Consider the following 24,005-nt stretch of genomic DNA (forward strand, 5'->3'; position numbering starts at 1 on the left):
TCTTTTGGTTTTTATTCTGTTTTTGTTCCCGATTTACAACATCTGCAGTTCTTTCAGTTTTAACTGTGGTGTAACATTTATTTGTAACTTGTTTATCTGGCTGTTATATCTATCCTTTTAACTATGTCATATTTCTAACTTATTCTGTCAATCACCGTAAAGTAATTAAACTTTTTAAAAAATTCTTGTTTTTGTGTCTCAGGTTTATACCTGGGGTCTCTGTATCGAAGGTGACTCTATAAGAGGTGATGTTAATAACCTTTTACTGTGCTCCTGTACTTTATACTTAACAATAAAAAGATATTGTAATTCAAATGTTCCAAAATTCCAAGTTCGCTTTCCCCTGCACCGGCCTCCAGTCTGGTGTCACCCCTCCATCTCCCTCCGCGTAAATCCAACTCAAAAGTCGGAACGAAATTTGCAGAAAAGGTTTTAAGTTCCAATCTGCTATCACAGATGGTGGAATTTGATACAGATTTTAAAAATATCTGGAATTAAAAATCTACTGAGGTGTATGAAGTGAGTGTCGGGGGGAAACACCCATCTGGCTCCCAGAAGGAAATCTCCCATCCTTACCTGCCGTGGCCTACGTGTGACTCCAGAAGCATAGGTCATGCTCAACCTCCCTTTGAAAGGGTTGTATCAATCACTACAAAGTCTCAAAAGAAAATTGGAACCAGACAGACCACCTGGCATTGAGCTAGGCCTGGAAAAGCAGAAACAGTCCTACTGAACTTGCAAATTACTCCTTGTTAACATCTCAGGGCTCATGTTAAAACTTGGGAGCTGTCTCACAGACCCATTGCAGGGCCCTGCGGAATGTGGTTTGTCCAGGTTTCTGATACTCTCCCTCTCCCCACTCTTGCTCGAGTTAACTGTTCAACTGAATTGTCCAAATCTACATTAACATTCCCTTCTCAGTCTTGCTCCTAATTTCACATCCCCACCATCTGGTTCATAAAAACACAGTCGCTGAGCTCTGTTTACTCTTTGGCCCACGAGATGCTGCTTCACTCAATGTTACAAAAGCAGTTGAAACACTTCCAGTAACCTGTCATACAAAAAAAAGGAAATATTTAAAACCAAAATCCTCAGTGTAAGGAGTAACAGAGGTTGGAAGATCCCTTCTCAAGCGAATCATGGTACTCTGAGTCTTCACCACAAAAGATCAAAAGAGCACCACCTACTGGCCTGTGAGAGGATTTCCTTTCAGTTGGCCATTACCAGCTCTCCTTGTATGTGGTAAAGTGACAGAGCCCCAGACCAGGTGTACAGCTGGATGAACACAGCAGGCCAAGCAGATCAGAGGAGCAGGAAGGCTGACATTTCGGGCCTAGACCCTTCTTTAGAAATTTGAAGAAGAGTCTAGGCCTGAAACATCAGCCTTCCTGTTCCTCTGATGCTGCTTGGCCTGCTGTGTTCATCCAGCTCTACACTTTGTTTCTTGTACACCTTGTTATCTCAGATTCTCCAGCATGTGCAATTCCTACTATCTCTGAGCCCTAGGCAAACTGATTTCTCTTGGATTTGTCTGAAACAAACAGCAAGAAGTGATTTATCGGCACTTCTTTGGTCTCGGTTTCCCAGATGCTACCAGACTGAAAGATTGGCCACCCAGCCGTTACCGGAAATAGACCAGGCTGTTTTCAGGGTACAAAGTTTTATCTTATTCATGAACTGGATGAGCACATCACTGGCCAGGCAGCATTTATTATCCATCTCTAATTTCCCAGAAAGCAGTTAAGAATCAACCACATTGCTGTGGGTCTGGAGTCACATGTAGGCCAGACCAGGTAAGGATGGCAGTTTCCTTCCCTGAAGGACATTAGTGAACCAGGTGGGTTTTTCCTGACAATTGACAATGGATTCATGGTCATCATTGGATTCTTAATTCCAGGTATTTTATTGAATTCAGATTCCACCATCTACTCTGGCGGGATTCAAACCCCAATCCCCAGAACATTATCTGGGTCGCTGGATTAACAGTCCAGCGATAATATCACTCGGCCATTGCGTCCACGGCGTGGAGCTGACAAAATGCTCGGGAGGGGCGCGGTGGAAAAGAGGAAAATTGGAGCAAGGGATGTCAAGTTTTGGAGGGAGATTTTTAAAAGATTTCAGAGATGTGAGTAGTTGCTGGCTAGACCAGTATTTATAGGCCATCCCTAACTGCCAGAGGAGAGACCAAGAATTCACAGTATCCCTTCAGGGCAGGAAGAGGCTATTTAGCCTGTCGAGTCTTCACTAAGTCTCTGAAGGCAATCCACCCTACACCTGTAACCATGCATTTGCCATGGCCAATCCACCTCACCTCCACATTTTTGGACTGTGGGAGGAAAGCAGAGTACCTGGAGGAAATTCACTCAAACTCAGGAAGAATGTCATAGACTTTATACAGTCACCTAAGGCTGGAATTGGACCCAGTTCCATAGCACTGTGAAGCAGCAGTACTAATCACTAAGCTGTTGACCAAATTGCTGTTAGCTTGGAATCCCATGAAGGACAGACTAGTTAAAGATATCAGTGATAATGGGAACTGCAGATGCTGGAGAATCCAAGATAACAAAGTGTGAAGCTGGATGAACACAGCAGGCCAAGTAGCATCTCAGGAGCACAAAAGCTGACGTTTCAGGCCTAGACCCTTCATCAGAGACTCTCTGATGAAGCATCTAGACCCGAAACGTCAGCTTTTGTGCCCCTGAGATGCTGCTTGGCCTGCTGTGTTCATCCAGCTTCACACTTTGTTATCTAGTTAAAGATACCCCTGAAGGACATTAGTCAACCAGATGGATTTTTATCAACAACTGCAGACTCTTAATCCCAAATTTTTAGTTATATGTACAGTGGGATTCAGAGCCAGGTGCCAGAACATCTCTCTGATCCCTGGGTTGATTGTCTCATGAGAACACCACTATGCCACCACATCTGCATGTTTGCTCACTTTGCGCTCAGTCTGTTCAGCTGAAATATCAGGCCCACTGTAAACTGGATGAATATCTTTCTTTCTTTTCTCTTATGCTTGAGTATTTGTATTTTTGAGGGTAAGTTACAATTTCCATCCACATCCTGGTAAGTGCTGTCAATTGTTTATATGAGTCCTCAGTACCAAACCCCACCTTGTACAGGAAAGGGCAATATATCCATTCTTGGGATATAGTGACTGAGGGACTAGGTTATAGTGACATCAGATCACATCAAACTGGAACCTGGATGTGTTTGGCTTGAAGTAACATGTCTTCTCCTACCATCCTACTGATGTACACTTTCAAACTCAACCTGCTCAGGGGTGTTATTACATACTTCTAGAGTAGGCAGGGCTTAAACCTAGACCTCCTGGTCCAAAAGGTGGGTATATCACCAGTGAACCACAAGAGCCCCCTCAACCCTCCACATATAGCTACACTCATAAAGTCTACTGCTGTTCACTCACAGTGAGATGGAAATTCCTCTGTTGCATTCTCTTTATTTCATTTCTACATATTAGCTTACTGAAGGAGAAAATTCTTCCCTGGCTTGAGTCTTTCTGAGCATAACATAGAACAAAGAACATAGAACATAGAACAGTACAGCACAGAACAGGCCCTTCAGCCCACAATGTTGTGCCGACCATTGATCCTCATGTATGCACCCTCACATTTCTGTGACCATATACATGTCCAGCAGTCTCTTAAATGACCCCAATGACCTTGCTTCCACAACTGCTGCTGGCAACGCATTCCATGCTCTCACAACTCTCTGCGTAAAGAACCTGCCTCTGACATCCCCTCTATGCTTTCCACCAACCAGCTTAAAAACTATGACCCCTCGTGCTAGCCACTTCTGCCCTGGGAAATAGTCTCTGGCTATCGACTCTATCTATGCCTCTCATTATCTTGTATACCTCAATTAGGTCCCCTCTCCTCCTCCTTTTCTCCAATGAAAAGAGACCGAGCTCAGCCAACCTCTCTTCATAAGATAAGCCCTCCAGTCCAGGCAGCATCCTGGTAAACCTCCTCTGAACCCTCTCCAAAGCATCCACATCTTTCCTATAATAGGGCGACCAGAACTGGACGCAGTATTCCAAGTGATTGTGATTGTTGGAGGTCATTCATCTCAGCTACAGGACATCTCTGCAGGCATTCCTGAGGGTAGACCCCTGGACTCAACTATCTTCAGCTGTTTCATCACTGACCTTCTTTCCATCATAAGGTCAGAAATGGGGGTGTTCGCCGACGATTGCACAATGTTCAATACCATTCATGACTCCTCACTTCTGAGGAAGTGTCTCTGGACCCAAAACGTTAACTCTCATTTCTATTCACAGATGCCACCAGACCTGCTGAGGTCTTCTGGCAAATTCCATTTTTGTTTCTGATTTACATCATCTGCAGTTCTTTCAGTTTTGGTTTAACCAGGAAATGAATGTCTGACACGAGTAAATCATTTCCCTTTACATTAAGCTCATAGTTCCTTGACAGTGGAGTTGCAGGTAGATAGGTCAGTGAAGAATGCACTTGGTCTGCTTGCCTTTTTTGATCAGTTGAAAGGTTAGGTTGCAGCTGGAGAGGACATTGGTTAGGCCACTTTTGGAATATTGTGTGTAATTCTGGTATAGGAAGGATGTTGCGAAACTTGAAAGGGTTCAGAAAAGGTTTACGAGGATGTTGCCAGCGTTGGAGGCCTTGAGCTATGGGGAGAGGCTGCGCAGACTGGGACTATTTTCCCTGGAGCATCGGAGGCTGAGGGGTGACTTCATAGAGGTTTATAAAATCATGAGCGACATGAATAGGGTGAATAGACAAGGCCTTTTCCCCTGTGTGGGAGAATCCGAAAGTAGAGGGCATAGGTTGACGGTGTGGGGGAAAGGAACCTAAGGACCAACATTTTCACACAGAGGGTGGTGCGTGTATGGAAATGAACTGACCAATGAAGTGGTGGAGGCTGGTACAGTTACAACATTTAAAAGGCATCTGGAGGGGCTTAGAGGAATATGGGCCAAATGTTGGTAAATGGGACTAGATTTATTTATGATATCCGGTCAGCATGGACGAGTGGACCGAAGGGTCTTTCCTGTGCAGTACATCTCTATAACTGTATTACCATCACTGTACCTCCCACTATTCAAAATCCTGAGGTTACCATTAGCCAGAAACTGAACTGGATTCACCATACAAATACCATGGTGACAAGAACAGGTCAGAGGCAAATAATCTACAGTGAATAATTTACCTCCGGACTCCCCAAAGTCTGTCCGCTATCTACAAAGCACAAGTCAGGAGTGAGATTGAATATTCCCTGCTTGACTGGGCAAGTGCAACTCCAAATACGCTCAAGAAGCTTGGCATCATTCTGGGCAACTTTACTGGCACCCCATCACGTTCAAATTTCACTTGCTTCCCCATTACTGCAGGGTGTCCCATTTACAATACACGCTGAACTGCAACTCACCAAGTTCGCCTCTGACAGGACCTTCCAAAGCCATGCCCCCAAACTCCTGGAAGAGGAAGGGCAGTAGATACGTGGGAGCACCACCACTTTCAAATTCCCCTGCAAACTAGACACTATGCTGACTTGGAACCATATCACTGTTCCTTCACTGCCCATTTCATCAAAGTCCTGGAGCCCCCATCCCTCACAGCACCATGGGTACCTATACATCTCAAAAGCTGCAAAGAGCCAGTGTTATGGACTAGCCCAAACCCTCTCAAAATATATTAATAAGGTGGCCTAGACCCTGATATTTTCTTATTTTAAAGGTAATTTCCTTACTGATTCATGGGATGAAGCTATTGCTGGCTCGGCAGCATTTATTGCTCAGAAAGCAGGTAAGAGTCAACCACATTACTGTGGATCTGGAGTCACATGTCGGTCCAACCATCTAAGGATGGTACTCTCCTTTGGCTAAAGGACTTTAGTGAACCAGAAGGGTTTTTTTTCCTGACAATGGATTCATGGTCATTCTTAAATTCTTAATTCCAGATATTTATTGAATTCAAATTCCACCATCTGCCATGATGGGATTCAAACCCAGGTCCCTGGAATATCATCTGGATCTCTAGATTAATAGTCCAGCAATAATACCATTAGGCCATCACTTTCTCCGGTGTAAATGTAAGGTGTTGCATTCTAGCTTTAATTCAATTCGTCAAACTACCAGACATGAAGCAAAACACACTTTATTCATAAACTTTAAGCCAACTTCATAAGCCAATCTACCATCCCCTGAGAAAAAGAACAGGAAATGACATCACCAACCCAAGGAAACCTAACCAGATAAATAGAAAGTGGGACATAACACAAGCGCTTCGTCGGAGGCTCACTGATGATGTTACCTAGAATGGTGACGAAACGTCTGAAAACTAACCTTCCAGCTCAGCGAGCAAACTCACATCCAGAACCTCAACCTGAGCTACAAATCTTCTCATAAACTTTAGTTAAAATGCAACTAAACAAAGAATAAAGAAAAGAATTGGCTTTGTTGTAGCTCTAATGGAAAACTTAACAGAATAATAGCTGTTAAATAGTAACTACTGCAATATAGTAACATCCCGTTAATCCACTCTTGGTAAAAGGCAAATTCAGAAAGCAGACTGTCTCACATGCAACTCCAGCAGCTCAGGATGCAAAACATCTAGAGAAAACTCAGTGTAGCAGGGAGAAATGTACAGCAGCAACAGACTCAGCAACAACAGCAACTGAAAAACTAAGAAACTAAAAAGATTCAGAGGTAGTAGGAACTGCCGATGCTGGAGAATCGGAGATAACAAGATGTAGAGCTGGGTGAACACAGCAGGCCAAGCAGCATCAGAGGAGCAGGAAAGCTGTCGTTTCAGGTCTGGACCCTTTTCTGAATTTTCTGAAGAAGGGTCCAGACCCGAAACGTCAGCTTTCCTGGTCCTCTGATGCTGCTTGGCCTTTTGTGCTTATCCAGCTCTACACCTTGTTATCTAAGAAACTAAAAATCCTGGTTCGGTGAGAGTGTGTTCATACCCATTCAGGCTGCTTTTATTGTTCTAGCCCTCACAAGCCATTTACTTTATTGGCATTCCAAATAGACAGCTTGGCGCCTTGGTCTTAAAACTTTTCTTTCAAATAAAAAAGGGACAAAACAACTTCTTAAAACTAGAGGGCCATCGTACCAGCTTAACCTCTCCTTCTACAGGGCAATTTGGGACTGGCTGTAAATGCTGATTTTTCCAGATGTATGAGAACATAGGATTTAGGAGTGGGAACAGCCTGTTCAGCTCTTCTAACCTCTGCTACTCGAGAAGATCTGGCTATAGTTTCAACACTTTGCTGTCTGCACATACCCTCAAGGATGCTCAACTTCTGCTCTTACCACATAAAGAAATAAATAAAAACAATCTTCCTGTATTTTGAAAGGCTGCAGAATAGTTTCCACAATATCATGATTTAGGCTTTATCCTCACAAAATTTTCAATGATCCGGACAATGTATTTACATAATGTATTTAACATTTGTTTGATGTCCCAGGGAAGTAAACAGAAGCACTGACTGTACCATATATGAATACAAGGACCCAAAACATTTAGCAAAGTGTTCTGCCCGAAGCAGCTTTTAAAGGAAGGCAGAGATTGTGGGGCATTGAGGTAGGCAGGTCAGAGCTTCGGCATTTATATGTTTCGTGGCAGGGCCACCAGCAGTGGAATGAAGGAGACCAGTGATGTACAACACTCAAGGAGCTGTAACAGTGATACAATGTAAATTTTACATGAAGGGACGCGAGCATTCTCAATGGCAGTTAGGGGTGAACAGCAAGTAATACCATCATCCTCTAAAAACATATAATTTTATAAAAAGCATGGAGTAAGCTTTCGTTGTGGAAGAAGAAGTGCTGATGGTCCAAACGACCTCTCATTCCATTTTTTTATATGGTTGTCTTAAGGTCAGATCCAAGGGTAGAAGCTCAAAATAATCCTTTCCCAAGTGTGGCTGGAATGTGAAGCTCCGCCACACAGCATCACAGAATTCCTACACTGTGGAGGCAGGCCATTTGTCCCATCGAGTCCACACCAGCCCTCTTAACAGCGTCCCATCCAGGCCCATTCTCCTTCATCCCAGTAACCCTGCATTTCCCTTGGCTAATCCACCTAGACTGCTCAGCCTGGGCATTATGGGTAATTTAGCATGGCCAGTCCCCCTAACCTGCACATCATTGGACTCTGGGAGGAAACCAACGCAGATGCAGGGAGAATAGGCCAACTCCACGCAGACCATTGTCTGAGGGTGGCATCAAACCCGGGTGCCAGATGCTGTGACGGAACAGTGCTAACCACTGAGCCACTGTGTCAACCACCGAGCGACTGTGCCAACCCATTTTGGGTGAAGGGAATCGAAGCAATAAAGGGGAGGGTGAAAAGGTATGTGAGGGCGAAAGGAAGATCAGGTTATGCTGAAGCGATGACATGAACAAAAGGTGAGACATGGCTCACAGACAGCTGCACCATCAGCGTCAACAATTTCTGTACAAATCCATAGATTGTGAATCTACTTGCCTAGCCAAGATGTGTCATTATTAAAAAACAAAAGGCTTTCCATGTCACCCCTGTCCCCACAACATGGGAGCCTCTTCCCTGGAAGCAATTTAACATTTCAGGAACAGAATCTGTCACATACTGCAGGGTAGCCATGACAGTTGACACTGTAGTCAGCCACTTAATGCGCTTGCATTGAATTCCTCTCCCCATTATTTAAATAAAGGTACCAATCTGTTTGAGCTAATGTTTCCATTAAAACTGCAGTGAGAGCAAATTGTTACAAGTGCACCAAGTCACATTCATTTTTTTTGGGTTCTGCCATGGTGCATTTTGCTTCTCTTGATTCAGAACTGCTCAATTCAAATGATCTGATAATGCCACATATTTTTCACTACTAAATCCCCACTCAACTTGAATTACCAGAGAATTCTATTATTTAGCAAGAGAAAAAAAATTTAATTATCAAGTTAGGTTGTGATCATACTCTGAAAACTAGACACTGTAGGAATCCAGACACATCATTATGAATCAAGAACTGTGTACAATTTTCTATCAATCACTGTTCTAATGGGAGCATGATCTCAACTGGATTAACACCTTTTGCGAATACGGTGATCATAGTAACTCTCCCTGCACAAAAAAACCTGAAAAATTGAAGTGCCAATGTTTGCAGAGTGATCGGGGTGAAACTCTGTTTCAGAGGATCCTTCTCAAAGTCATTTTCGATGAGGAAGCACAGCAGTTTCAATAGCAGTTAATAGCCTAATTAATATTAAAATACATGATTATTAATGCATTTTCCATCACCACGCAATTAAAGCCTCACCATTTCTGCAAACAAACTGGTAATGATCACTCGCATTCCTAGATTTAGTTTGTGCATGTTGATCTAAATTGATCTCACACACATCAACCTCTCTCATGAAACTTGTAGGTCAATTGCAGTGCAATGTTGTAAAAGTGAATCAGATTGATTGAGAGCTTCAAATCCAATTCCAGAGCAAGTTAGTGTGCTGTTAGTAATGAGGCACCCCTACCAGGTCAGCTACTTAAATCCAGTCCTTAGGCAGAGACCAGAGACTGCTAAGGTGACCTACATTGGTGGGAGAGGGCACTTCAAGTAGGTTCTTGATCTCTGCATTTTAAAGGAAGAAAATTAAAAGTCAACCAAATTCTCATACCTATTGATATCAGAACACTTCCAATTGGAACAGCAAGTGACAATAAGTGACACGACTCCAGAAATAGTTTTGGAAACCGAGACTGTTTCACACAGGATTATACACGACTAACCTCAACCAAGCTTCCCCACCCAAAGCATCGGCCAATATTGGCAGAAGCCACATATTAACCATATCCATCATCCTATGAGGAATGATTTATGTATATTTTAGCTTGCATTTTGATCTAGTGGCATGAGGGTTTTAGTCTGCGTGAAGGAGGGGATTGTAATTAACTTTTCAGTATTTCCAGAACTATGTTGTTTTGAAACCAGTATGAGAGAGAGTTTGCCAGATGTGCTAATGGGAATTTATTCCCATCTGGGAGAGCTCGAGGAGCAGGCAAAATAAACATTGAGTAGCATTTGCCTACTTTCATTAGAAACATAAGAAATGAACATCTTTTACGTAGGAAAAACATCAATAGCTTGGATGACTTTTAGTTTCAGTTTGCAGAAATCCTGATTGAAAGTGAATGCATAAAACAGTTTCTCCTTGACAAGGATGTTAGTTCTGAAAAGTTACGCAACAGATTACTTCAGTACAAGAAATTTAGTTTGAAAGTACTGGACCAAAAACAATGTTTGGTTAAAACCCTAAAGGGGTTATTCCCCTGAAACAGGGGAATCCAATTGCAATTGCATAAATACTCAAAGAAGAGACTCTTAGAGCCTCGGGGCTGGAACTGAAAGATAGGCTAACTCTATAAATGTGACAGAGAATGTCCTTCTCTGATACTTGAGTATTGTGAAGGGATGCTGTTGCAACAGATAGAATCTTGATTTTTTTTAAAACAAAATATTTCAAAATGTGTTGTATGTATAAACAGCTCGGTTTAGTGTATTTTATCTTTTTTGCAGTAAAACATTTCTGATTTATTGTTCATACAGATCTGCAGGACTATGTGCTTCTGATTCAGTGAAAGACCACCACATTAAATAAAATATAATGTAAAAGGCAGGTTTGAGTCTGGGATCCACTCGCTCAGATAGTCGCATGAGCTGAGATCATAACACCACAGTGGGGTGGGTAGGATAACTAAAAGCTCTCCCAATGTCTACGAAATCATGTCAAAGCAAGGGCACAATTTTTTTAATACAGCACAGTCTAAGGGTATAAAGTAATGTCAGGGGTAATGTGCATGGTCAAGATCCAAGGTATGGTTGCCCTGTGTGCGCTTCCCTGGAAGCTAGAACTATTTCAGCATTGAAACTATCTACTATTCAATTTGTAATGGCACCAGCCTTTACACTCCCCTCAGCAACTGTTACTTATTTAAAATTTGCTAGCGGGATGTGGGTGTCGCTGGATGGCTAACATTTATTGCCCATCCCTACTTGTCCTTCAAAAGGTGTTGGTGAGCTGCCTTCTTGAGCTGCTTCAGTCCATGCGATGTAGGTAGATCCCCCCCAGTGGCCTTAGGAAGGAATTCCAGGATTTTGACCCAGCGACAGTAAAGCAATGGCAATATTTCCAGATCAGGATGCTGTTTTGCTTAGAAGGGAAGTTGGAGATGGTGGTGTTCCCAAGTATCTGTTGCCCTTGTCCTTAAGATGGAAGTGGTCACGTATTTGGGAAGGTGCTGTCTAAGGGCTTATGGTGAATTTTGGCACTGCATCTCGTGGACATACACTCTGCTGCTACTGGGTGTCGGTGGTGAAGGGAGTGGATGCTTGAGAGCGTAGAGCAAATCGAGCAGGATGCTTTGTCCTGGATGGTGACAAGCTTCTTGGGCTACTGTGTTTACGTGGTGAGTCCAGCTGAGTTTCTGGTCAATGGTAAATCCCGGGATGTTGATAGTGGAGGATTCAGTGATTGAATGTTAAGGGGCAGTGGTTAGATTGTCATTGCCCAGCATTCCTGTGGCGCAAATGTCACTTGCCACTTTTCAGCCCAAGCCTGGATGGTGTTCAGATATTGTTGCATTTAAACATGCGTCTGCTTCAAAATCTGAGGAGTGACTATGATACTGAACACTGTGCAATCATTGGCGAACATCCCCACTTCTGACCTGACGGTGGAGGGAAGGATATCGGAGAAGTAGCCAAAGATATGTGAGCTAAGGACACGGTCCTGAGGAACTCCTGCAGAAACATCTCGGAGCTGAGATGACTGACCTCCAAAAACCACAAACATCTTCATTCCTGTCAGTTACGACTCCAAACACCGGAGAGTTTGCTCCCGATACTCATTAATTCCAGTTTTGCTCAGGCTCCTTGATGCTATATTCAATCGAATGCAGCCTTGATGTCAAGGGCTGTCACTCGCACCTCACCTCTGGAATTCAGGTCTTTTGTCAATGATTGAATCAAGGCTGTAATGAGGTCAGGAGCTGAGTGGCCCTGGCAGAACCCAAGCTGGGCATCACTGAGCAGTTTATTGCTGAGCAGGTGCTGCTTGATAGCACTGTAAATCATCATGCACTCTTAGTAGAGCCATACTTGGTTACTTCAATGCTTCCCTGGCCAGCGTTCCTTTAAGGCTTTGGGGTAAGTCAGACCAGATAAGCGAGTTGAATAGGCAAACACATGGCAGATGCAGTATAACGTGGCTAAGTGTGGAATTGTACACTTCAGTATAAGTAATAGAAAGGAGGAGTATTACTGAAGAGCCAATATGTTGGAAAGTGTGGCATATGCAAAATATCTGAGTGTCCTGGTACACCAGTCAATGTAAGGAGATAATCAGATGCAGCAAACAGTTGGGAATGGCATGGTGGCTCAGCGGTTAGCAGTGCTGCCTCACCGCAGCAGGAACCCGGGTTTGATTCCAGCCCTAGGTGACTGTCTGTGTGTTTGCACATTCTCCCTGTGTCTGCATGGGTTTCCTCCCACAGTCCAAAGATGTGCAGGCTGTGAATTGGCCATGGGAAATAGCCCGTAGTGTTCAGGGATGTGGGTTATAGGAGGATGGGGCTGGGTGGGATTTCCAAGGGTTGGTGTGGTCTTGTTGGGTCGAAGGGCCTGTTCCTACATTGTAGGGATTGTATGAATTGGGAAGGCAGGTGGTTTATTGACCTTCATTGCAAGATATTGGCAATCAGAAGTAGGGATGTCTTTGTGCTTTGAAACCTTTCAGGATCATAGGTATCTCTGATGTTCCGCGTTCACACAGACAGCTGCACTTGCTGTATCCTGAGGTCGACATCCAGCGCCATGCATCATCATATGCGCACTCTCAACCTCTCTCTCCAACAGCATCTCATCACGCTGGCTCAGAGCTGCACCACTCCCAGTTCTCGGAAAGAGTCACTCGATCTGAAATGTTAGCTCTGATTTCTCTCCACAGGACTGCTGAGCTTTACCAACAATTTCTATTTTTGCAGGGATGCCTTACCGCAGTTATACACGGCCTTAGTGAGACCACACCTGCAGTACTGCGTTCAGTTTTGGTCTCCCCACCTCAGAAAAGATAAAAATGCAAAGGACAGAGAGCAGCAAAGATTTATTATGCTGATATGGGGATGGCAGGATGATTTTATGAGGAGAGAATGGCTCAACTGGCCTGTATTCCCTAGAGTTTCAAATGATTAGAGGGCATCTGACTGAAACATATTAAATTCTAACAGGGCTTGACAGACTAGATTCATTTTTTTTTCCATAGAATCCCTACAGCGTGGAAACAGGCCCTTCAGCCCAACAAGTCCACACCGAACCTGATAGCATCCCATCCAGATCCACCCTCCGAAAACCCACCGAACCTGCACATCCCTGGGCACTATGGGCTAATATAGCATGGCCAATCCACCTACGCTGCACATCTTTGGACTGTGGTAGGAAGCTGCAGCACCCACACAGGAAACCCACGCAGACACGCGGAGAATGTGCAAACTCCACGCAGACAGTCGTCCGAGGCTAGAATCGAACCTGGGCCCCTGGTGCTGTGAGGCTGCAGTGCCAACCACTGAGCAGCCCCATATGTGGGGAGAAAGCAGGAATGAGGCTTTAAGATAAAGGTTTGGCCATGATCATATTGAATTGCAGAGCAGGCTGAAAGGGCCGAATGGCCTGTTCCTGCTCTTATGTCTCTTTATCAAGGTGTTTGTTCAATTCCATCTCTTTGATAAAGTTCATTGTCTCCCATCTTAATAATCCTGCTTGGGCACAGTACAATTTTGATCAAGTATAAAATGAATAATTTTTGGACTGCATTCTTATAAGGCAAAGCAAACTGTTATCAGTTTAAAAAGGCACTATAAAAATGCAATTCATTGCTGAGTATACCTGTGCTGAACATCTGGAGGCACATTAACGAAAATGACATCAGCTATCCCTTAAAAATGAGAATCCAGCACATGGATTCAACACTGCACCAACTAACTTTACATCAGCTGCTACCCTGTCCAGGATGCACACAGCTCGAGCACATTTGTGGGATCGTGCCTGCGTACCTCTGCAGGGAACTGCTTCCTAATGAGGAAGTCCTTTCAGTCTCAGCAGTACATGCTATTTTATGTCAGTGGTCCTGATCTGAAGATTGCCTTGGAAACAAACAACCATTTAGATGCAAGGTTCAGTGGAAAAAAAAACTGTTTCTATCTCCCTGTGCTCAATTTAGGCAATAGCATTGGAAGCAAAACTCCAGCTTATAATGAGCAGTGTGTCACCATTCTGATAAAAATAAATCCCTCTGGGATCTTCAGCAGACACTGTTCAAGTTCATACAATGTCTTGCATGATAACATTTTAAATTGGAATATTTGGATCTTTCTTTTTGAGCCAGAGTATTTTGTTTACCCGTGTAAAACAAGGTGAGGCACGATTTTTAAGAAAAATTCATTCACAACTAGGCCAGTATTTAATACCTATCCCTCATTGCCCAGAGGGAGTTAAGATTTGCTGTGGGTCTGCAGTCACATGTCCGCCAGACCAGGTAAGTACAGTAATTGTAGCAACAGTCAGCCTGGTGGATCTCATCGAATATGAGTTCCCTGACTGGACAAGATTAGCAGCCCAATCAGGGAGCCCAGGATGACGAATAAGAATGAGTGTCAGACACCCTGTTCACTTTGAGAACTAGCTCGGAAGCAGCCTAATCAGTGTCAAGGACTTTCATGTGAAAATAAACGACAACTTGGTGACGGGATACCAGCCTTTGTGGAGCTATTTCCAGCGGCAATGAGAGAAAAGCACACTTTTGAACTAATTTGCAACAGTTGCCTTTGAGTTGGGGTTCAGCATTTCTGGCATCATGCTGCTATTTGGAAAGCTTGACTTGTTCAACCCTGCTGATGAAGGCTGTGTACGGTCCGGTGTGCGGAAATAATGCGTTCTTTTGTGTCCCTCCCCCGCACCTATCCACCCACCAACCCACCTCCCTCCACCCCACCTCAGCCAACCCACCTCCCCCCCGCAACCCACCGCTGGAGTGGAGGGGTGCAAATGACATCGGGGCAGTTGAAAAGCAATGAGTAACTCTCCCGACAGCTTGCGGACCCACGGCTTTTTTGGCTATTAGGAATCCAACTTTCCCGGAGGCACCAGATACTATGCTATTGTCCTCCTGAAAAGGTGAAGTCACCATAGCCCTGCCCGAGAACAGAGCTGCTCTCTCGTTAGAGAGAGGGATGACTGTTTTAGGCCTGGTTTAGTCCAGGCAGAGAGGGAATATTGTCTCTATGGTATTATCATTACTATTAGCTTTATTCACATGAGTACAGCGAAAAGTTTATAAGTCGTCACTTACAGCACCATCTTGGATACTAAGGTATCCAGGTACAAATTCTTAAATGTGAGAAAAAAAGAAATAAAAAAATCCAGAATACAAAAATACAAAACCACGGGAATAAACTAGAAAAATAAATTTAAAAAATAAAAAAAATCAGGATTACAGTCCTTGCACACCAGCACCTGGCCAGCCCTAGGCTTCAAAACTCACCTCTAGGCTGCAACAGATCTCGTTTCGAGTCCATAACAGGGACTCTCTGAGCTAAGTTGAAAAGTAAAAAGAAAAAGAAAACACAAGAAGAAAGAAAATTAAGAAAAAAACAAAAGGACAGAGAGGGAAAACTCCAGCGTGGAAGCTCCACTCGATTGCCAGCTTGGATTTAGAATTAATCATTTCACTAGAGGAGTTCAAGAGGAGATGGAAACACCAGTAAAACATACAAATTAGACATAATTGGACTGACTCAAATACTTCAAAATGATCTCCCAATATGCTCCATCTGATGTTGCAAGGATTATTGGGTCTTTCCCTTCTGGAAAGCAGGGCGTCAGCTGATCGGGCTCAATTCCTCTGCATCTAGAATCCTCAGAGTGTGGAAAGAACCATTCAGCCCATCAGTTCTGTACCAACCCTCTGGACAACATCCCACCCAGACTCAGCCCCTCACACTATCCTTGTATCCCCGCAAATGGTTAATCCACTCAGCCTACACATTTAAGCTGTTGAGAATGATATCTGGGCTTAGCTGAGTTCACAGTGCAGCTCCAATGCATCCATGCTGTTGCCATAAATCACTCAGGATTACTGCACAGGCACAGACCATTGGGCTCAACTAGAGCTGGCAATTCTGCTCCATGCAAGTCTTCACTCACTTTAACAGCTTGTCCTTCTATATCTTTTTACTGTCTTATCTATGTTCCCCGAAATGCATCTGTTCTAATCTCCCCAACCACTCAATGTGGTAGCAAACTTTATGTTCTAGAGGCCTCTGGATCATCATATTTGTTTGAATTCCTTTCAAGCAGAATTTGACAGCAGCTATACCCACTAGTTTTGACCATCCCCACATGCATAATCACCTTCAGTCAATTCACTGTAACAAATTCCTTCATAATTTAAAAGCCCTGTATTTAGTTGCTCCTCAGCACCCTGACCTGGCCCACATTCTCCTGTGCTGCGGATCAGAACGTAGCCCCAAAAGTATATTATAGAAGTAGTCTGGACTCTTAACATTTTTTTTTGTTTAAAAGGCAATTGTAAGGCATTGTGTTCCAGATATGATTTGATTGGTCGACTGCTAAGCCTTAACCAAAACACACTTTATTCTTACAACATAGTCAAAATTGTCAAAACAGAAAGAAATGGCATAACTTTAAGTTGATTGAAATGTTTAATAAGATAATGTATTATGTAACCACTAATCATCAACTTTTCCAATATTGACAGCATCCTACAAATACACCCTTGGCAAAGGCAATTCAGCAACACAATTATTAGTCTCATGTGCTGTCTCTCTATGGTCCAGTAGAAAGAAACAAACAATCTTCCCCTTTGGTTTTTAAGAGGAAACCTCTCTAAGACTTCACTCTAGCAGCAAAGAACTCAAGCTTTCAGTTTATCAAGAACCTACTCAACTAACTGAAAGTAAAACCAAAGTCTTCTGGGTCTACGTGAGCCTGACTCCACTCACTCATGATTCTTTTGTTGATTAATAAGAAACACCCAGGGGAACTTAAAGCTGTCTACCAAACTGCCTGTCTGAAGGAGACATTTTGGCACTACTGCAACAACACTCCTTGGCAAGAGAAATGGGACGAAACACATCTCTTAAAGGCATAGAATTGTCACACCTGGAATTAAGGTTCATTCTGATCGGTCTTTCAAATACATGCTGGTGGTACCACTACTGATATTTGTTAGCCAAAAGTTTGAAGATGTCCAGGCAGAAACATGAGTCAATTGCATGTAGCCTGATTAAAATTTATTTGGTTTTATACATTTCAGCATTTGTACCATCTTGTGGCAAGTCAGAAAAATGTATAGATTCTCCAGTTAAGTAGACTGAAATGCAAGTTGACACTGAACACAATTGTGTTCTGAAGTCATTTCGAATTTGAGATGGGCGAGAGAAAGATAACATTGGACTAATCTGAAGCAGTGCATATCTGCTGCATCTGAACCTTAATAAATGGCAAAGCTGCTATTAAAAATTTGTTATCTCAGCGAAGAGAGGCAATATGTCAGGACTGGAGGTCACCACTCAGATCACCAGCTTTATACAGTATATTCACTCAAAATTCAATCTTACTTAGTTTAAATGATCTAAATTCAATTTTCAACACTCAATTCCTGTTTAACTATTGAAATTGCTTAACACAAAAATAATCAGGACAAAAAAAAATTGTACAAGCAGAAAGAGACAGCAGTGGAATATATACATCAACTTCCCAGCAATTTAATAATAAGTACATGTTTTAGAACATAGAACATAGAACTTAGAACAATACAGCGCAGAACAGGCCCTTCAGGCCTCAAAGCTGTGCTGACTGTTTTACCCAGTTAGCACTGTCAAGACCTTGGAATAGTTCCACTGGTAGGCGCACATTCATGGTTGGTCAGTCTACAGCCATTCAGGAATCATGTAGACTGTTGGGCAAATAAGTAATCCTCAAAAAAAGTCCAGTATTCTGTTGGTGACATGTACTTGTTGCAATCAAAAGGTCCTGCTTATACACCATTTTGGATTCTGAAGATTAGTCCTTCTCCAGTCACAGCCTGTATGATAAAATTAAATTTCTCTCTCTCCTGCTACAGGTTCAGAACCTCATATCTGACCAGTCTAAATCAGCAGTGTCTGAAAACTGAGTGTTTTTTTTTAAATAACTTTCCTTAAATCGAGTAAAATGTACCCGAACAAAGATAACAAAGTGTGAAGCTGGATGAACACAGCAGGCCAAGCAGCATCTCAGGAGCACAAAAGCTGACATTTTGGGCCTAGACCCTTCATCTCCCTGATGAGGGGTCGAGGCCCAAAACGTCAGCTTTTGTGCTCCTGAGATGCTGCTTGGCCTGCTGTGTTCATCTAGCTCCACACTTTATTATCTTGGATTCTCCAGCATCTGCAGTTCCCATTATCTCTGTACCTGAACAAACATTGGTTAGACAGGCGTTTGCTGCATTGTGCTAGACTAGTTCCCAGCTTTACCACCTCACCTATCCCACACTCTTGGCGTCAAACAATTCAGCCTGATACGAATGGCCCACATCACAAACCACCCAATTAGAGATCTGAAAATATCTGAAATCTCCTAAGGGTGCCACACTTGAGATCCTGGACCTGTATTGGCAGACATGCCTTTATCGCAAACTTGTGAATTTCTTCCTCCAACCTTTCCACCACTCTCTCCTGTCCTTTAAGGCAGCCCTACTTCAGAGCAAGCTCATCTATCTTAATGTTTCCTTATGTGGTCCAGTGTTTGATGATTTCTTTGTAAATTCTATTGCAACAAACAAGTATGTTATCAACAGCAACTGGTATTCATACTGTACCTATAAAACCAAACTGAATTCACATATTCAACACATTTACTTCCTTAATCTGAAAATCTCTGAGTCACAATTATTCTAGCCCATGAAAGTGACTATTACTTTCCGTCAGGCTAGGAGGTGACACTACATTTAAATGAACATTGCCGAATGTTTGGACAGCTGAGGATTGCTGCGACACTTCAGAGGACATCTAGCGTCAACTAAGCAGTGTGGACTGGAGTCACAGCTGAGAATGTATTTACTTCCATGTGCAGTCTGTGTGCTTCTTATGGTCTGTTTTCCTGGTATAGTGACCCATTCTAGAGAGCTCAGTTTCACGAGCTGCAATAAAACCAAATCTCCACCTTGCTAGCTGCATCCATAATCAGTGCAACATTAATTAAAAGAAAGTCCAAAAAATTCTGATAGCACTGAAGATTGCTTATTAATATTGGAATGGTCGAAGAGTTCAGACATTTCAGTTAATGTGGAGGGAAATGGAAAAATTGTAAGTTGTAAAGCTGAGATGGTTAAAAGGAATGTTTACTAGGGAATTTCAAAATCATTAAGGATTTTGATGAATTAACCATTTCCATGACGTTGGTTGGTTGGCTGATTAATTTATTGTCACATGTACCTAAGTACAGTGAAAAACTCTGTTTATGAGCAGTTCAGGCAGATCATCGTGAGCAAGGATGGACAGAACAGAAACACTTAGACAGAGACATACAGATAATTTAAATTTAAAAGCAGAGAATGGTTATAAGAAATGCTAGAGTTAGGTCAGCTGTAGGGGCACTTGCAGGGCATCACTCAGCGTTGGTGTCATTAAGCAAAGAACAATGATCGAAAGTAATTGGCAAGTGGGCCAAAGTGGAGATGCGGTGGATTTCTTTTTAAAAATCACAGTCAATCATTCGGTGGTTTGGAATGCGCAGTTTGATGCTATTTTAAATTTGTACATGGGGTGCCGGCACCGCTATCAAAGCAAGCACTTACTGCCTATCTTTAGTGGCCCCCGAGGCGGTGCCGAGCTAACTTCTTGAAAGGTAGTGAAAAGCAGATCCATTAGTAATGTTAAAAGGGGAATTGAGCCTTTAGTTAAAAATAGTTCACAATGTTGCAGGAGTAAATGGGTAGCCTTTTCCAAGAGTCAGCACTGATACAGCAAATACTATGCTATGCTATCAAATTCTACAATAAATAAATTTGTGCAGACTTACTCAGCTCCAAATGAACATAAAAACAAAAGCATAGATTCATCCAAATTAGCAATACACAGTCCTATTCATACAGTAACGCATTTGACATTTCAACCTGATGCTCAGGAGGGCGATCAGACAAAGTTTGACGCAGGGAGATGCACAGACAGTTCGCCAAGGCTTCGCCATAGAGGTAGATTTTCATGAATGGCTCAGATGGCAGAGAAAGTGGCACGAAGGTTTAAGAAGGGAATTCTAGAGCTTAGCTTTTTGATATCTGTGCTTTCAGCTGTCATGAAAACCTGGGCTGTTCAAGAGGCCAGAAACTGATAAATATTCAGGGTTCTTTTGAGATGTTCTGGAATCAGTTGGTGCTGTGATCAGAGGTGGTTGGAGTGTATCATCAATAGCAGAAATTGCAGCTCACTGATAATTTTCCTTTCAGTTTTTTTTTATTCTTTACAGTAATGTAACTGTGTCGCTCAAGGGTGATAATTCATTTCTCAGTGGACATCAAAAAGAGGTATATAATGAAGGAGGTTGTAGAATCAGTGTTGTTAATCGCACAGACAAATTTGAATACTCAGAGTGAGAGGCAGCAGGGCTAGAATGGAGAGGATAGTGGAGTAGCCAAGTGTGACATTATGAATTGTGCATCTTCTTAGAGTGAAGCACAAGAAATCTTACACTGCATAGAACAAGGCACTGTCTAGAAGTACCTGTTGCTGACGTTATTCACAAGTACCAACATTGCTTCACAGAAGCAGCATGGAGAGAAAAAAAGTAACTCGCTTAAAATGTGTTACTGCACATCTATGGGTCAATATTAACTAGCACAATTTGCTTGTTGTCTCACTACTTGCTCCTGACAACTGCAAGTACCGTCGCTGAAAGATACCAAGATACCTGCGCAACCCAGTTCTTTACAAATCAGCAAGATGTTACTTCTAAACTCCATCCTGGGAGAGCATGTGGCAGATTCATTCAACGCTTCAAGCCACATTTATCAACTTTGAAAGTTGCATTCCCTCAAGCCAGCAATGGCAACGGTCGTACACAGTTTCTCAATAAAAATGCAAGTGTTTCCAAAGGTGGTCACAACCAGCACATCAGAAATTGGAATATTCTGCTTTTGTCTAGCCACTGAAACAATGTTAACAAAAGGTGCTAATTTGATGTGTTAATTACGAGCAAACTTCAACTGGAGTTATAGAGAAATTCTACCAAATTTCTCAGAAGAGAAAGCCTTCCCACTTAATTAACGGTCAGCATCATTACAGTTCAGTTGCGTCTTTAGTTTTAACAAAGAAGCATCTTTTGCCAATTTAACGGTCAGTTCAGTTGCGTCTTTAGTTTTAACAAAGAAGCATCTTTTGCTCAGAGACAGAACTTTAAAAAAAATCTCAGCTCAGTGTACATAGAAGAAAGCTGAAAAGGACACATTGATTGCTACATTTAACATTTAACACTTTTTTTTCTTATATTGGCAAAGTTTATATTGTCAACCAGTAGAGATTTGACTCTTTCCATTCCAAGCAGGGGATTATTTAACCTGTATCGCCTTCAACACAAATCCCAATGATGGGCTCAAGGTACCTCATGGGGGTCGTGGGGAACGAACTTCAGCTCACAGTGCAAGAACAAACTGATGAGTGATACAAAGCAAGGAATGAACCAGAGAGTATGCAATGGTGACACAGCAAGTGCGTGTGAATTAACCCCACCTACAAAAGGAGAATAAGATAGGGAGCTGGATGGAATGCCCACCTCACTGAGCTGTTCCATTGACCTCATTACATTTAGCAATCACACTGCCCACTCCTCCGACCTTACCACCCAAACACCCCCAACCCACCATCCTCCACGTTTACCTGACCTCCCGCTTCCGTGGACTTTTCCAAATGCTTCTCCTTGTAAAGGGACCAGATTCCAACATTGGGCAAGAAAATCAAAGCGGCGATGAAGAGGCCGATCATCTGCAAGAAACGCTTCTGTTTTCGCTTCATGCCAGCGACGTGGGCAACTTTCTTTTTCTCCCCCTGCCCCTTCCACGCTATCTCCCAGCAAAAACCAAACTCTTCAGCAGCTCACACTCAAAGCGACAGAGAGTCTGCACAACAAGCTGAGCAGGGGCAAAGAGGGAACCTCCACACGCACAGGGAGTCCAACACCTTCACACTCTGCAATTAAAACAAAACAGAAATGAAATCACAAACCTTGAGAAACCGGAGACGTCCGCGTTTTAGAAAGATGCAACCAAAACACAGGAGGGGAGAGAAAATGACAGGGCACTGAAATGGTTAATGCACAACTTTGCAGACTATCCACGCACGTTGTCGTTATAATAAACTACTGGAAATCGGGAACGATAGCTGGACAAGTATAGCACACCTCATGCTATCACTTCCACTCGGGATTCCAGGCCGAATGAATGAGAGTTGAACGGATGGGGCGAGGCAAGACGCTGAACTCACGACTTTACTGCCCTCTCCTCGAACGTGGCCCCCAGCCCCGCTTACCTGGCAGCACGGCCACACGCCAGTGTTTCCGCCGCAGTGAGGTTCCTCATTCAAAAGGCAGTTTGACAGAGTGTCCAGTCCGGGCCTGACCAGCAGCTGATCCCTTCCTCTTGCTCTTCACTCTCTCTGTGTGTGTGTGGGTCCAATTCTGTCTCTGATTAGCACATATTCCTTCCGCTGCTGATGTGAAAGCAGGAGGCACCCAGGTTTCCAGGAGATTGCCAATTGTACGCTGCTGACTTGGTTCCTTCAGAATGGATCCCAGCAATCCTCCTGATGTGATCTACCACCTCCCCCCACCCCGACTCCGTTTCGTCTACGCTTCTCTTAAATATCCTTCCCCCAAAAATAATAGCACGTGTGAACCGGAGCCTAGCCGGTGCTTGCACCTCTCTCTCTGTCTCCGCTTTCCAGGCGCTTTGAGGATAATGTAGTGACTGAGCGGGGACTGCTAACTAAGCACCAGCATTCAGAGTGGCCCTGAACACCTTTAGTACCATCCTAGGGTCTGACGCAGGGGAACGACGTCCAGCTTCTGGCTTTAAAGCAATCCTACAGCCAACGGCATCCTAAAAGAATAGGATTTGTTTCATGAAAAGAGGGAGGGAGAGAATTCGCTGGCTGCTTCCTTGCTTTTGAAGTTCCTACTGTCTATTTATCAGGGGTGAGAGCAGGACTTGATTTGAACTGGACACTTTGTGCTGAATTTTACAGCCCCCCTTTTCACCTGGATTGCAATTCCCCGTTTCTCTCTCTCTCTGTCTCTGCCCAGCCGCCCCTCTCAACAAACATAAAATGCAAAATTACTCGCTTGTTTGTTATTATACAACGCCCTGTTGCATTAACATGACCTTCGCTGAACTCTCCCTGCGGCTAACCAGGTGCTTGTATCTCTATCCCATCTCTCTCTCTCGCCACTGTGGTTAAAACACCATGCACGCCTGTTTGAGTTGAGCGATACCGGTCTTTCTCACCTGATCGGTCACACAGGCGAGTGGACTTTAAGAAAGGACATGTAGCCCATCTAAAGACAGACAGACAGTGAGAGAGAGACAGAGACGAGCGTCCCGCGCTGTCTAATCCTCAGGTAGGGATTTGCAGATTGCTGAGTCTCTCACGCTGCAGTTACAATTTCCACTCCACGATGGAGCCAAACCCATACAGAAGCCCTGCTGGATCACTGATCTGAAGATGAGCAGGCACTTTTTTGCCAAGAAAAGAGCAGGTCTATTCATTGCTTTAGCATCAGTCTCTTTGCAGTTTATTTTTTAAAGGAAGGTTTGCAAGTTTTGTTTCGAAATGACAAATCACAGGTTTGAGCATTGCCCTCGACTCTCCAAAGAATTCTGCTCAGAATTTGCTTGCAGAAGGAGATTCTGATTAGAACACAGG

General features: G+C 43.3%; 1 protein-coding gene across 2 annotated transcripts in view; it reads right to left on the reverse strand.

Annotated features, from left to right (window-relative positions):
* The window catches only part of galntl6 (polypeptide N-acetylgalactosaminyltransferase like 6), a 1,211,583-nt gene extending 1,187,931 nt beyond the window's left edge, over positions 1-23,652 (reverse strand). Inside the window, exons 1-2 of one of the 2 annotated variants that reach the window (XM_059644874.1) lie at positions 22,614-23,652; positions 21,966-22,274 (exon numbers count right to left, since the gene is read on the reverse strand). In XM_059644874.1, coding sequence (XP_059500857.1) covers positions 21,966-22,100 — 135 coding nt within the window. In that variant the 5' untranslated portion in view covers positions 22,101-22,274; positions 22,614-23,652. Of the gene's footprint in view, positions 1-21,965; positions 22,275-22,485; positions 22,504-22,613 lie in introns of those variants that run through there. The other variant, XM_059644875.1, reaches the window with a different exon arrangement.
* Positions 23,653-24,005: the final 353 nt, after the last annotated feature.

This window comes from Stegostoma tigrinum, chromosome 3, assembly GCF_030684315.1.
Source record: "Stegostoma tigrinum isolate sSteTig4 chromosome 3, sSteTig4.hap1, whole genome shotgun sequence".
In the NCBI taxonomy this organism is placed as follows: domain Eukaryota; kingdom Metazoa; phylum Chordata; class Chondrichthyes; order Orectolobiformes; family Stegostomatidae; genus Stegostoma; species Stegostoma tigrinum.